At 30.6% G+C, this 13,297-nt stretch overlaps 1 protein-coding gene across 1 annotated transcript in view; it reads right to left on the bottom strand.

The window, feature by feature from the left end:
* Positions 1-498: 498 nt before the first annotated feature.
* LOC139521302 (uncharacterized) overlaps positions 499-13,297 on the bottom strand; it is a 31,669-nt gene continuing 18,870 nt past the window's right edge. Inside the window, exons 14-21 of the mRNA XM_071314778.1 lie at positions 12,937-13,164; positions 10,568-10,770; positions 9,367-9,639; positions 7,463-7,597; positions 4,517-4,602; positions 3,510-3,630; positions 1,592-1,664; positions 499-734 (exon numbers count right to left, since the gene is read on the bottom strand). Of these exons, the coding sequence (XP_071170879.1) occupies positions 552-734; positions 1,592-1,664; positions 3,510-3,630; positions 4,517-4,602; positions 7,463-7,597; positions 9,367-9,639; positions 10,568-10,770; positions 12,937-13,164 (1,302 nt within the window). The 3' untranslated portion in view covers positions 499-551. The remainder of the gene's footprint in view (positions 735-1,591; positions 1,665-3,509; positions 3,631-4,516; positions 4,603-7,462; positions 7,598-9,366; positions 9,640-10,567; positions 10,771-12,936; positions 13,165-13,297) is intronic.

Genomic DNA, 13,297 nt, shown 5'->3' with positions numbered 1-13,297 from the left:
ATGAATATATTTTATGAAGTTATTGTCCTTTCCAATTTTTTGGAACACGGATAAGCCAAATCAAAATGATTTTTTCAATTATTTGTATGAAATTTAAGTATATTTAGATCTATAGCTTTACACACAGAAAACAGTTGATATAATAGGAACACAATCAAAACAAAACCGTCTGAATTAAAACAAAGCATGAGTGAAACTATTAACATCGGAATATTTATATCTAGCCACAAGATAATGATATGTATAAGAATAATAAATTAGGTAAGTAATAACATTTCTAATTTTTATTCATGTGATATGCAGCCATACACAACTTTTAGGCGTGGTTAAAATGGGAATTAATAGTACCTGCAGCATTAAGGTTAACTTTTTAGTTCAAAAATACAAACTATAGTCAAGTCACATGTGAGAATATAAAACAAACAAGAAATGAGTACTAGTATGTGAATGTTTTCGAAGTTAAATCATGAAAAAATAACATAAAAAGTTTTTCTTCTTTATTTGACATTTCAGTATATCAAACTTGATGTCTTTTACAATAACAAATGCGTTTATGTCTCCTTGGTTTCATTAGCTTTAAATTTAAGACCCCTCTGTTTATCCCATTCTCTAAGTTCACGTACTGACTGTGGCAGTTCCTTGCCACTAGTTTCTGGCAGTAAAAGTTGTAGTAAAGTTGCAACACCACAACAGACTCCAAAGATTATTCCAGGTGCCCATTCTATATAAGTTGCCTGAAAAAGAAAACAAACATCATTTCTCAAAGTTCATCAAGGATGTCAGTAATAAAATTTTATGATTAGTTCTAATATCTATGTACATTTTAGATTGCGTGAAAAAAAAACATATCCTTCATTATCCTTATTCTTGGACTAAGTTTGCCAGCATCACATGTTATAATGAATGTACATCTTTATTGACCAAAGTCTTCAATTTAAATATAAAACGTGTTATTAGGACTCGCAAACTTTTTGATCTGATTGGTTGAATCAATTAACTGTTGTCGTATTTATATATAGGGAAGACGTAGAAGTTGTTAAATTGTATTAAAACATGGAACATGTAAATATGCCCACCTCTACATTTGTTTTTGATTTGTTTTGTGCCGCTATGTAGCTTTCTCAGTGACGTTAACTTCACATGTCCTAGTCATCATCCGTGAATAATGTTCAAAGCGTATTTGGATTCGTCTAAATCCCAAAGATTAACTGCGAATGAAATCACTAAAATTGCCAGACCTGTGGTTATTGTCAGAAACAAATGTTTTTTTTTATTGAAATGAAAATGCATGCGTATGTATTATACCCTCGGCCTTGGTTTGTGATCCGGATTTGTTTTCGCTTAATCGATGTATAACCATTAAACAGCGGTATAAACTGATGCCTTTATTCAACTTAATGAGTATACTCTATGTTTTAATGTTATGAATATTTTGTTTTCTATTGTATAATTATTAAAAATAAAATATGGACAATATCACAATTACAATAGGAAAGAAATTCAGGACATGCTGTTGTCTGACAAAAGTGTTTTAATTGTCCCTTAAAAATCTGTTGTAAACTATTCCATGCACAATACTTTCACAACTTACCAACATTGTAGCATACGGCGCTAGCATGCCACCAACTCGTCCGGACATAGATCCTAAACCAATACCGATGTTTCTTTAAAAGAATTGATTAAAAATATATGATATAAGAGCTTTGTAATTAATTAAAAGTTCAAATCAATACAAACATACTGTAAACGTATGACACCAAACTAACACCTGAACTCTCATACACCGTACTTTTTATCATCCATTTATGGAATATATTTTCTTTTATGTTCAGTATATAAGAAAACTCAGAAAACTTTCATTTTGACAGAGTTCAACTCAATCAGTATTCAGTTATACGTTATCCTTTGCTATTTAGTATTTTCGTCACCGTAATATGGTAAGTTGTTACAGTATAAATCGACTATTCTTTCCTCGATGCTCGTGTATTTTAGAAATATCAATTAAGCTGTTCATGTATTTTGATAAACAATAATATAACAAGCATGTTATGTAGTGATACTAAAACACTAACGGGAGGCATTTTCAAATGATGAAGATCATCAGTTTAATTGAGGTCGGGAGCTTGAATGTCAGTAACTGCTTTATTTTTTTTCATTTAATGTTTTGTTTATATATCAGGCTGTTGTTTTGTTGTCTTTTTGTCTTCGCTGTGCTTTGTGTAGCTTACCTTACGGTATGGAATTTGCTTATTGTTAAAAACCATTGACTTATACGTGACCAGTCACGACATATCCAAGCTTATGGAGGTAGAACGTCATTGTGAAAAAACGCCGTTAACTATATGTGACTAGCCACTTCCAGGCTTAGGAGGGTACATTGTCTAAAATTTGCTTTTTGTATATTTATCTAGAATATTTCGAAACAAAACTCTCTGTCATGTTGTTATGACATATTTGTTTTAATGGCAATGAAACGAGTCATTTCGAATATCGGTATGAAAATGAGACTGTTCTGTGACGGCTTTAATTTATTGAAGGCACTAATTTATAAAATATAAAATTATTGTATTTATTGGCTCTTAGTAATGTTCAATAGCGTATTTGAATAAAATTTCAAAGACTTAAATTTACTACAATACAAACAATTCTTAGCTCTATTTTAGAACATGTAATTAAAATTGTTGAAATGAAGTTAGTTTATTTGTCAAAGTAAGCTTTAAGAATTTCTTTTTTTTAAATTCGTCTTTTAATTTAGATTTGTCATGCATGTCTCTAAACATAGTATGCGACGCGTAACAGTTTATAAGTAGGTGTTCTCATATATACATTTGATGCGGTACATTTATTATGGATATATTTCAGACTCCATTTATGAAAGAAAATTTATAATGCAGAACATTTTTTTTGTAGCTCTATTTTAGGACATGTAATTTAAACTTGTTGAAATGAAGTTAGTTTAAAATTTGTCAAAGTAAGCTTTACGAATTCCTTTTTTTAATTTAGATTTATTATGCACGTCTCTATACTTAGTATGCGACGCGTAACAGTTTATAAGTAGGTATTATCTTATATGAGATCTTGGATACGGTACATTCGTTAGGGATATATTTCAGAATTCATTCATGAAAGGAAATCTATAGTGCAGAAATTAGATTTTTTTTGGTATCAAATCAAAATGGTAGATTCAAATATTTTTCACTTCAAACGACAAAGTAAGACTTCTTTTAAGCTATATATGATGTATAGTTCGGCGTCAGCAAAAAAGAAGCAAAGGAAAGTGTTTATCTCTTCTTCACAACTACGTATTTCATTGAATCTCGATATTTATCATGTTTATAATTTTTCTAACAATGACGTTCTACCTCCATAAGCCTGCAAATGTCATGGCGGGTCACAATTACTTGCCTACATCTGCGTTATTTAGTTTCTTATGGAAAGTAATTTCATTTGCAATCATATCATATATTCTTTTATTTCAAAGTTCCTGTCACGGCATGCTTTAATTGTACCTCAAGTTTGTTGGGTATAATTCTGGTGTAAACAAAAATATCAAACTGAAGGATCCAGTGATTCCAAACTTCCCAATAAAACTAAATATAATGGAGGCTGTTTCATAATGATGATTTCTTTCTGTATATAAAATGAATAAGATATATAGTTTTAATTGTACGATAAAGATGCTTAATATATTTTCTTTTTCGGTGTTTTTACCAACAGATAACCAAAATATGTTAGCTTGTTCCTCATGCTTTGGCATCGGTTTATTTATAAGTTGACATTTCCTGTCTTTTCAAAGTTTTTATTAGTATTACAATGAAGAACTGTTTTTGATCGAACAAAATTACAATCACACAAAGATGCATTTGAAATTTTTCCTGTGAAAACCTGACGACTTCACAGTAATACTATTACCTGTATGAATATCAAAATATCCATGACTACAACCAATAAAGTTCGACAGATGATTACCGAACGTTGTCTTCATGCTATTTCCAATTTAAAGTCACTCGACTGCAGCTAGTTTTCGGATTAATACGAAAAATACATTTCAAAGATATTAAGATTCCATCTTCCTCAGTCAAAGTTGACCTTGAAATGAATTTTGTTATTTTATTATATCATCTTTGGTTATATACTAGTAGCTGCTTATGTTTTAAATGTGTATATACATCCCGGGATTTTAAATGTTTAGGTTTTCCAGATTTGACCGTTCCAGATACAGGTAGATCAAAAAAAGCTTTTTCGGACGCATAACACGTATTATATTCAAATTTTATTTATGACTGATAGTTGTAAATGCTGTTGATTTTCGGATTTTCTTAAATTCTGGTTATATTCTTACAAGTCCTAAGCTTCCGATCACGTGTGAATGCTGTTCCTTGGCCATTAACCTTCTGTAAAACCGCATACGTGACTAATTCCGGAGGTTGACCTGCTTATAATGTCGTCGTGTTCATTGTTGACACATCATAACTAATTGTAAAGAATGCACAGCAATATGACGGTTTAAACATACCTTTGAGAGTACTGAATATAACAGATAGAACTAGGGAAATCCCAGCTATACTATGAAATATAACTGAAATCCTTTTTCTCTTGTATCTGAAATGGAAAATAAATAAAACTAGAAGATGCTCATAGAATTTATAAAAAAACAGTAATTTTAAAAGACTGATTTGGTTTTGCATAGAAGTGTTTCATAAAAATTATAATGTAATTACAAACCACGCCTCTTTCTGGGAGATATATAATATTCAAAGATATTTTGTTTTGTTAGCCTTCTGGTTTCTAGATATGAACTCAATGTTTCATTTTGTAGAGACATAGCGTGAGAATGTTACCAGTATAAATACACATGAAAAGCAACCAAATTGAAATACTTGGAAGACCTAAAGTGAAGGGAAAGGTAGTACAGAATTTTAGTAGAAGTTTAAACTCTTAAAAGTTCGAAGCATATACATATTGAAAATATGCCACACAGCCCTTATTTTGACCTTGAAAAAAAAAGAAATGCAAATGAGCTTTACATTCCAGGATATGATTTTTTTTTTACGAAACTTCATAATAAAAGTGATACATTTTAGCTGTAATATTGAATTATCTATATTCACAGAACTGAAACCTATATTGGTTGAAAAAAGAGAAAATGAAGAGCTTCACCAAATCTGGTTTTTCTTCAGAGTCTTAATAGATTTAAATCAAATATAATTTTATTGAAGGTTTCATGAAGATTGAGAAAATGCAGGGTCTTAACTATGGTGACTCAGCATACATTCACAGTTTACAATATGCAAAGATTCCCTTAAGTTCTGTATCCAATGTATATTCATAATATATGCACATTTAAATTCTTAAGTAATGCTTATATTTACTCTTCGCAGTCATTGACACTGTAGTTTTGTTGGAGTTTTTTGTTCTGTTGAAACCCAAAAAGGAAGTACGTTTTCTTGTTACAGTAGCATTAAAAAATACAAGTTCGAGAAACAAAAATGCCTTATTTAAAGTAGCAACAATAAGTTTTATTCTAAATATCTACTCAAGATATTTTATTAACAGATACAACAGATTTCAAATTTGAGGCATCAGGGGCAAACAAACGGAGAGAAAACCTAGCTCATGGGTCATGATAATGTAGCCTGTAAAGGCTATGAGTTTATTATCATAAGGGTCTTTTGTATAGAAAACAATAGCCGTGCTTTGAATTTACGCAAACCCACCATATTCCCTCACTAAGTTCTATGAAATTGTTGGTGAATTAATGCATCACACTAGTCATTCTTTTTTTCAAATATGGCTTTGTTTTAACACTTTAAAAAAATATATTAGCCAAATTATGTACGATATACATGTACAATAAGAGATGATTTTATTGTTACACGAATTCTAAACTGACAATTTGAGGCAGAAATTATGAAATTTTATCAATAAATAGGCATACAGTAACATGTGGACTGAAGACATAGTCAATCAGGATATTTTATGTAATCTTGAAAGTTGAAATGATTAACTATTAAACTTTATTAATAGTATCCTCATTGTCAGAATAATTAAACATATTGTCTATTTGACTTCTATATATTTGCAGAAAATAATTCTTAAAAATTCATTTTTATTAATTAATATTTTTTTCCTTCGTATATGTTATTATATGATATATACGAACTCTGACTATTAATTTCATAATTTTTGGTCAAGAATTAAAAAAAATTCCCATTAGGTCTCTATGTTAATTTTATTTTTTTGAAGTGTTGATTACTTGAAGGAGGAAGTATAAGTAGTGAAACAGCCTTCCAACCAAAACAAAAACAACATACATGTGCTTTTAATGTTTCTTTTTTTGTACCATGTGACTATACCGATTTGAATATTAAAGGACACCAATGAAAATGATCATCACTTTATAGTTTTGATTATTGATTTTATATCATTATACAAGTTAACTTACTATACACAAGCTTTTTATGCTTTTAGCATGGTGAGTTGTATAACAATACAAAGAGACTCTGAAATGTTAATTAAAAAAACAGACTAAAGTTAATATACATTCAGTTATTTATTAATGTGCAAAATGCACATCTTGGAAGCAAACAATTTAGGAAAATAAAAAAAAAGTTTTATAGTTGGTAAATTCTGTCATAACTCATGTCCACTAACATAACAATATGAAAGTAACGTTAACATATAAAAAAATATTCATTTTCATATCCTTTGCCTATAAAGTTCTATTTTTATAATAGTTTATACTATATTTAATATTTTTTAAACAGAAAATGAAAATTGCAGTTTCCTATCATATATATATAACAATTATTACAATAACATGACATGAAATCTAAGTTTGTTTGGTAGTCAGTAGAGGTCATCTTAATATGTAAATATACATAATCACATGGTACAAATAAATAAACATTAAAATCACATGTATTTTGGTTTTGTTTTGGTTGGAAGGCCGTTACACTACTTATACTTACTCCATCAGGTAATCAACACTTCAAAAAATAAAATTAACATAGAGACCTAATGGGAAACTTTTTAATTATTGACCAAAAATTATGAGTTAATAGTCAGAGTTCGTATATATCATATATTAACATACATCGAAGAAAAAATTACTAAATTTATAAGTTCGTGTTGGTAAATCAGATATCCGCGTATTCGTGTGAACTTATTATATATATAAGATGACTTTGTTTGAATTGGTTATTCCTGAAGATGGTCTATGAAAGCGCTCCAAGTGCACTACTAAAGTGCTATTTTCATTTAACTCGTATTTCGTTTCCAGATTAAAACATCCTCTTTTTTTGTTGTTGATGTACATGACTAGAAGTTTAATTTATTGAGTTATTTTCATCACTTTAGGATTGCCCTTATCACAACTGATCTATGTTTTGTATGTGCTGTCCCATTATTGTCGTCTACCGCGTATCGTATTATATATTACCCATATTGTGAATCCTGTTACCTTCTTACTAAAATCATGAATGTAATCATAGCTGGTGTTTCTACAGCTACATTGAGGAAAAAGTTAAAATGTCTGTCACCAGCAAGTTGTGTTGATGTAAAGGTCAATCCAAAATAAACTAAAGAATTCGTAAACCTGAAAATAGATGAAACTTCTTTTTTTTCTGAATAGTCGTGATATTTAAGCAATCATCATTAAATGAGCGCTCGCTTTAATTTATTTTGTAATGACTAGCGAATGTATGCATTTTTATGATGAATATCACTGTATACGTCAATAGATATGACTCCTTTTTTTTTGTTAAAAATCCTCTCATTACGTGCTTTGTTGCTATTTATGTTTGCTAGTTGTGAAAATTTACTCAATGTTTGTATATTTGTTTTACTCTAAAACGGGCCTATCGCGAAAAACATGTACAATCCCCAAACATGTGCATTTTGAAAAAACGTATCATTAATATCACAAATCGACCAAACGTGTGTTGTTGTACATTCCCTAAGCGATCCATTTATGTATCTTGCTTTAAAACGTGTCCATGGAGGACAAGATCGAAGACGTCAAGGTTTCGGTTGCATTCTTAAAAGGGAATCAAAGACAGTATCAAATAACTTCTGAAGGAAATGTGTAGTGATTCATGTTGACAATTGTCAAAGATGTGTTACACAATGCACAGTATAAGATGCAATGACTAACTTATGCTTTCAAATAAACCGCCACCATATTAGAAAAAAAGAATGGAACAATAAAAATAAAATTTACTTGAAGTTGTCTCATTATTGTGTTTTATCAATATGATCATTAATGTTTTAAGTTTTAATTGGAAGTACTTTACATTTGGGAAGTTAACACATTTTATCTTGCAAGTTTAAGTGCTTCAACTATTTATCAAGTGGTTGTTGATTAGCATTAGTATTTTTAACGCCGTTTGTTAATGTTCAAAATCGGTTTTTTTTACGGTGCGTGTTTCTGCGTTTGCTTCATATACACACTTGAGCACGTTTTGGTTTTTTTCAGAACATGGACACGATTTGTCGTTTTTAAAAAGGATACGCGCGTTTTGGCGACTTTTAGAAACTATACATGTTTAGAGGTCGTTTACACACTTTTGATTTTTTAACCCTGTCTACTAACATTGCCCATGTGGAATTTTTAAATTGCTTGTATAAACATTTAACGACAAAAATTTGTGTCGTAAATAGTTTTCTGACGTCAGACACACGAATCAATGAATGTGTTTCTAGATAGATGTGTTTGTGTTCTGTTAAATTGTTCCTTTTAAAATTGTTATACGATGATGATTGCTGTACCCATACTTTGACTATATTATTTATTATGTCTCTTTAGTTCACTCATCATTGTAAATATAACGGAATTGTATGAGACTGTAAACAAAGTGAGAGGTTTAGCGCTATAAAACCAGGTTTTATCCACTATTTCTACATTTGAAAATGCCTGAACCAAGTCAGGAATATGACAGTTCTTGTCCATTCGTTTTTGATGTGTTTTGTCATTAAATTTTGCCATGTGATTATGGACTTTCTGATTGGATTTTCCTCCGAGTTCAGTATTTTTGTGATTTTACTTTTTACGTCAAATGGACACGCTCATGTGCATGGGGTTTAGGGAATGGTGTTGTGGGTTGTGGGTTAAGGGTTGTGATGGAAACCTTTCTGAAAGTAGAAAGTAACATATTCACTGAAAGATGATGAATGAGTATTTTCGGCGCTTTTTTTTTTAAAGTTTCCAATGCCAGATATAAAATGAAATGTTTGCCGAGATACGTACATACAACTGCACTGCTTATATAAAAAACGATGTGGTATGATTGCCAATTAGACAACTCTCCACAAGAGACCACATATTTGCTGGCTGATAACAACTATTAAACTTATAACTATGATTACCAGGTGAAGGCCATGATCCCAGTAGTCTTCAGCAGTAGCTTATGTTGTAATATTGTGAACAAGTTTTCTCTGTTAGGGTTTCTATCCTGTTTGTCTACATTTACTAGTAAATCTGGTTCTTTCAAGGGTGAAGTTATCTCTATTTCGTCCTCCAAAAGAGGCAAAACATCGTCAACGTTTACCTTATTGATACGTGCAATCTTTTTCACCTGCAACCGTGCTTTTGTCATTTTCTTATTTGCTATAAGCCACCTCAATGATTCGTCCAGTATCCTGCATTGTTATATAGAAACTAATGATTTATCTTGTTAGAACCTCAGCAAAAGGTATTACTTATAAAATCATTAAATAAATGATTTCTCTTGCAATATTCTGTGTAAGCGAGAACATTTACAGTATAGAGGAATCTTCTAAAACCTTTATTTAACATACGGTTTTGATAAGTTGTATCCTCTCTTCAAAGCTGTTAGATAAGTCTGTCTCTAAACAATTCTATTTTACTTCTAGAATTTTCGTGATTATCATAACAAAAATATAGTACTACATTTATTAAGCCTTTTAGAGGTTTTCTTTTTGTGTAAATACAAGTTAAATGTTAGATTAAACTGTGGCAATATCATCTTATCCTAGAATATTTTGACTTAATTCAAATCTGTGGAAGTTCTAATGTAAATATTAACATACTTTGAAATCAGACAAATCGTAAGGGTTATCTCCGTGAAATCTATTTAATGAAAATTAAAAAAAAAAGGCACAAGTCCAGAGCCTATTATTCATTAGTTGTATATCACATTTGTTTATCGTTCATTATTTTGCAATAAAGCAGGCCGTTAGTTTTTCTTGTTTGAATTGTTTTAAATTTGGCATATCGGGACTTTCAAAGCTGACTATGTGGTATGGGTTTTACTCATTGTTGAAGGTCGTACGGTGACCTACAGTTGTCATGTTTGGGATCGGTTATATCTGACTACATGGTATTGGTTTGCAGGATTGTAAACGGCAATACGGTGACCTATAATTGCTTAAATTCGATGCTTTTGAATACTGTTGGAAAGTTGCCACATTGAAAATCATACCACATATCCTTATATAGATAGGAGTAGCTAAAACACAAGTGTGTTGTAGTATTGTTGAAGACACATAACTTGACCAGATGGTAATTAATAGTATCAACACGCTTTTATTTGTTTATCTTGCTTACCAAAATGTAGCAATTGCATGGAGTCCGTTCAGTCCAGATACCATCTGTACATATCTCCAGCTCATGTTCTGCATGAAATAGCCGACAGCAGATATACCAATCATACTGGTTCCCCACCCAAATGACCCAAGAGCACTCACAAATCCACGATTTTCTCTTGGGACTTGTTCCAGTAGATAAACAGCCATGGTTAAGCCTACTCCCTATATAATTTATATTTTATTTACACTATATGTTACATATATAATAGACGCTGTAATAGTGAAGACGTGCCATTAACATTGAAACAGTAAGGAAGTATTCGACTAACAATTAAGCTGAGTTCGGTTAGATTGGGTAATCAATGAAAGATTCAACGAAAAAATCAGATTATTCGAGTCAACATATCTACCAGATTGAGTTTTTATAAGTCCAAATTAAAGTTGAAGGCATTGTCTATGGTGTACTGTATTCAGTACCTGCGTTTTCATATTATTTATGTGTCATCAAAATGATTTCGATCGAATAATTTCAAATATATAACTTTTTACATGTACTCAGAGCTCTTAAAAGGATTGAGTAAAATTGAAATTAATAGCGCATGAATCATGTTGCGTTTACAAATTAAAAAAAAGAGTAAATGGTTTTAGACTAGTAATTTTGGGGCCCTTTATATCTTGTTGTTCGGTGTGAGCAAAGGCTCCGTGTTGAAGGCCGTACATTGACCTATAATGGTTTACTTTTATATGCAGAGTTGTTTCATTGGCACTCACATCACATCTTCCTATATCTATAAAGAAGAAAATTTACAGTTTTTTATACGGAAAATAAATATACCCACATATAGAAGGTTTCAGTATTTGCAGAGTTTTAACGTTTATGACATGACGACTGATGCAAGATGAAATAAACGCATAATTAAGTTTGTAATGAAAATATATCATAATGATGTTATAATTAGGGAAACATTACAAAATATATTTTTATTTGATTTTGGGATTTACATGCATATTGCTGCTTTTGATATTCGTGAAGAGTTCTCCCTTCTATGTATTTTAAAACTTTTTCTCTTCGTAATATATGTTACTGCAGCTTATTTTTATAATTCGTGAAAAGATTGTTCGGGTGACTTCCACCATCATGGATTATAAAATACCAGAAAAAAACTGGTTCTTAAGGGTTTTTTGAAAATTCAAATATTGAGAATGTAATTTATTCGAAAGACTTTTCATCGTAATTGGTTGTTTGCAGGAAAATTATGTTAAATCTCATTGTTTTATTTGTTTTACAAATATAGAATATTTTTGTTTTGTTTATTTGATTTCAAGTTTAGAGGAGGACAACTAAGATAATCTAATTTTTATAAAGAAATGTGTTGTAAATATACCTATTTTGTTTAATAGTAAAAAATGAGTTCTGTGACGGCAAAAATAGCAATTTTCCAGAATACCGTATGAACATTAATTTTCGTGGGGTTGAAATTTCGTGGTTTCTCATTCAAAAGTAAGTTCGTGGGGATTAATTTGCGTCGTTTTTAGGTTGAGAAAAAAATATAAAAATGTCACTTTATTATTGACAATATTCAATAAAACAATCGTAACTTACATCATTGGGAAAATCAATAATTGCATCAAATAGAAACACAGTGAGCACTAAATACGTGTTTTGAGCTGCAGACGCTAACTGGCTTGTACACACCTTTGATATTTTATCTAAGGTCACTGATTGTGTTATAAAAGTATTGCGGCTTGGTGCATTACTGTCACACTTAACTATTACATTATATTGATTGACAGTTCTTGATCATTATTATAACTGTACAAACACAAGATTAAGATTATCATCTGACTGAAAGAAAACATTTTAATATTGGTGTCTAATCAATAAACCTATTAATTTTATTGTATTAAGTTTTGAATGTCTATATGATTTTGTCTAATCATCAAATAATTTGAATCAACAGTTAAATTTTCGTTGGAGTTCGTGGATACTTGTTATGTACGAAATAAAGGAAACTAAACCCCCAACGCAAATTTATGCTTTTACAGTATTCGAAATAACTTCAAATTCTATCATTTGACTTTTTGCATGAGGCAAAATCAGGTTTTCGTGGTATAATCTTTATTACATAATCTGACAGTTTTCATGATAAAATGTATACAAAATCTGACAGTTTTTCATGGTATAATCTATACAAAATCTGACAGATTTTCATGGTATAATCTTTACAAAATCTGAAAGTTTTGCACATCATGTTGCTTGAAACAGAGTTCTGTGAATCATGCTTCCTATCATATAGTATATAAAGGACGATATAAACTACAGTCGAATATTATTCAAATAAAAAATTGAAAGAATTTCAGGAAATGGCCTTTGTATATGATATTTACCTGTTGAATAGCGCCGGTGAAGAATTTCAACACAGTGTAAACAAAGAAGTTGCTAAAGGATGCGACAAACGATAGAATTGTTACTGACAACATAGCAGTAATACTGACTGGCTTCCGTCCAAATCTATCCGAAAGAGATGGGAACAGTAAAGCACCAACCGCTTGCCCAGCAGTAAAAATAGTTTGTGTAAGTTCTCCTAGTCCAGCTTTGTCACAAACTAAATTCCACTAAATAAGAGAGAAAAGAAATTAAACAGGACACTTTAAACGCTCAAAATGTTTATTTCGGTTCAAATTTCAATTTTACTCAACGAAAAAAAAATCAATGTTACATTCATTTGGCGTTTGTTCTGCACCTGTA

The sequence above is a fragment of the Mytilus edulis genome, chromosome 4 (genome assembly GCF_963676685.1).
Source record: "Mytilus edulis chromosome 4, xbMytEdul2.2, whole genome shotgun sequence".
NCBI classification, from domain to species: Eukaryota; Metazoa; Mollusca; class Bivalvia; order Mytilida; family Mytilidae; genus Mytilus; species Mytilus edulis.
Note: the sequence above shows the minus strand (reverse complement) of the source record. Positions and strands in the feature narration are given on the sequence as shown.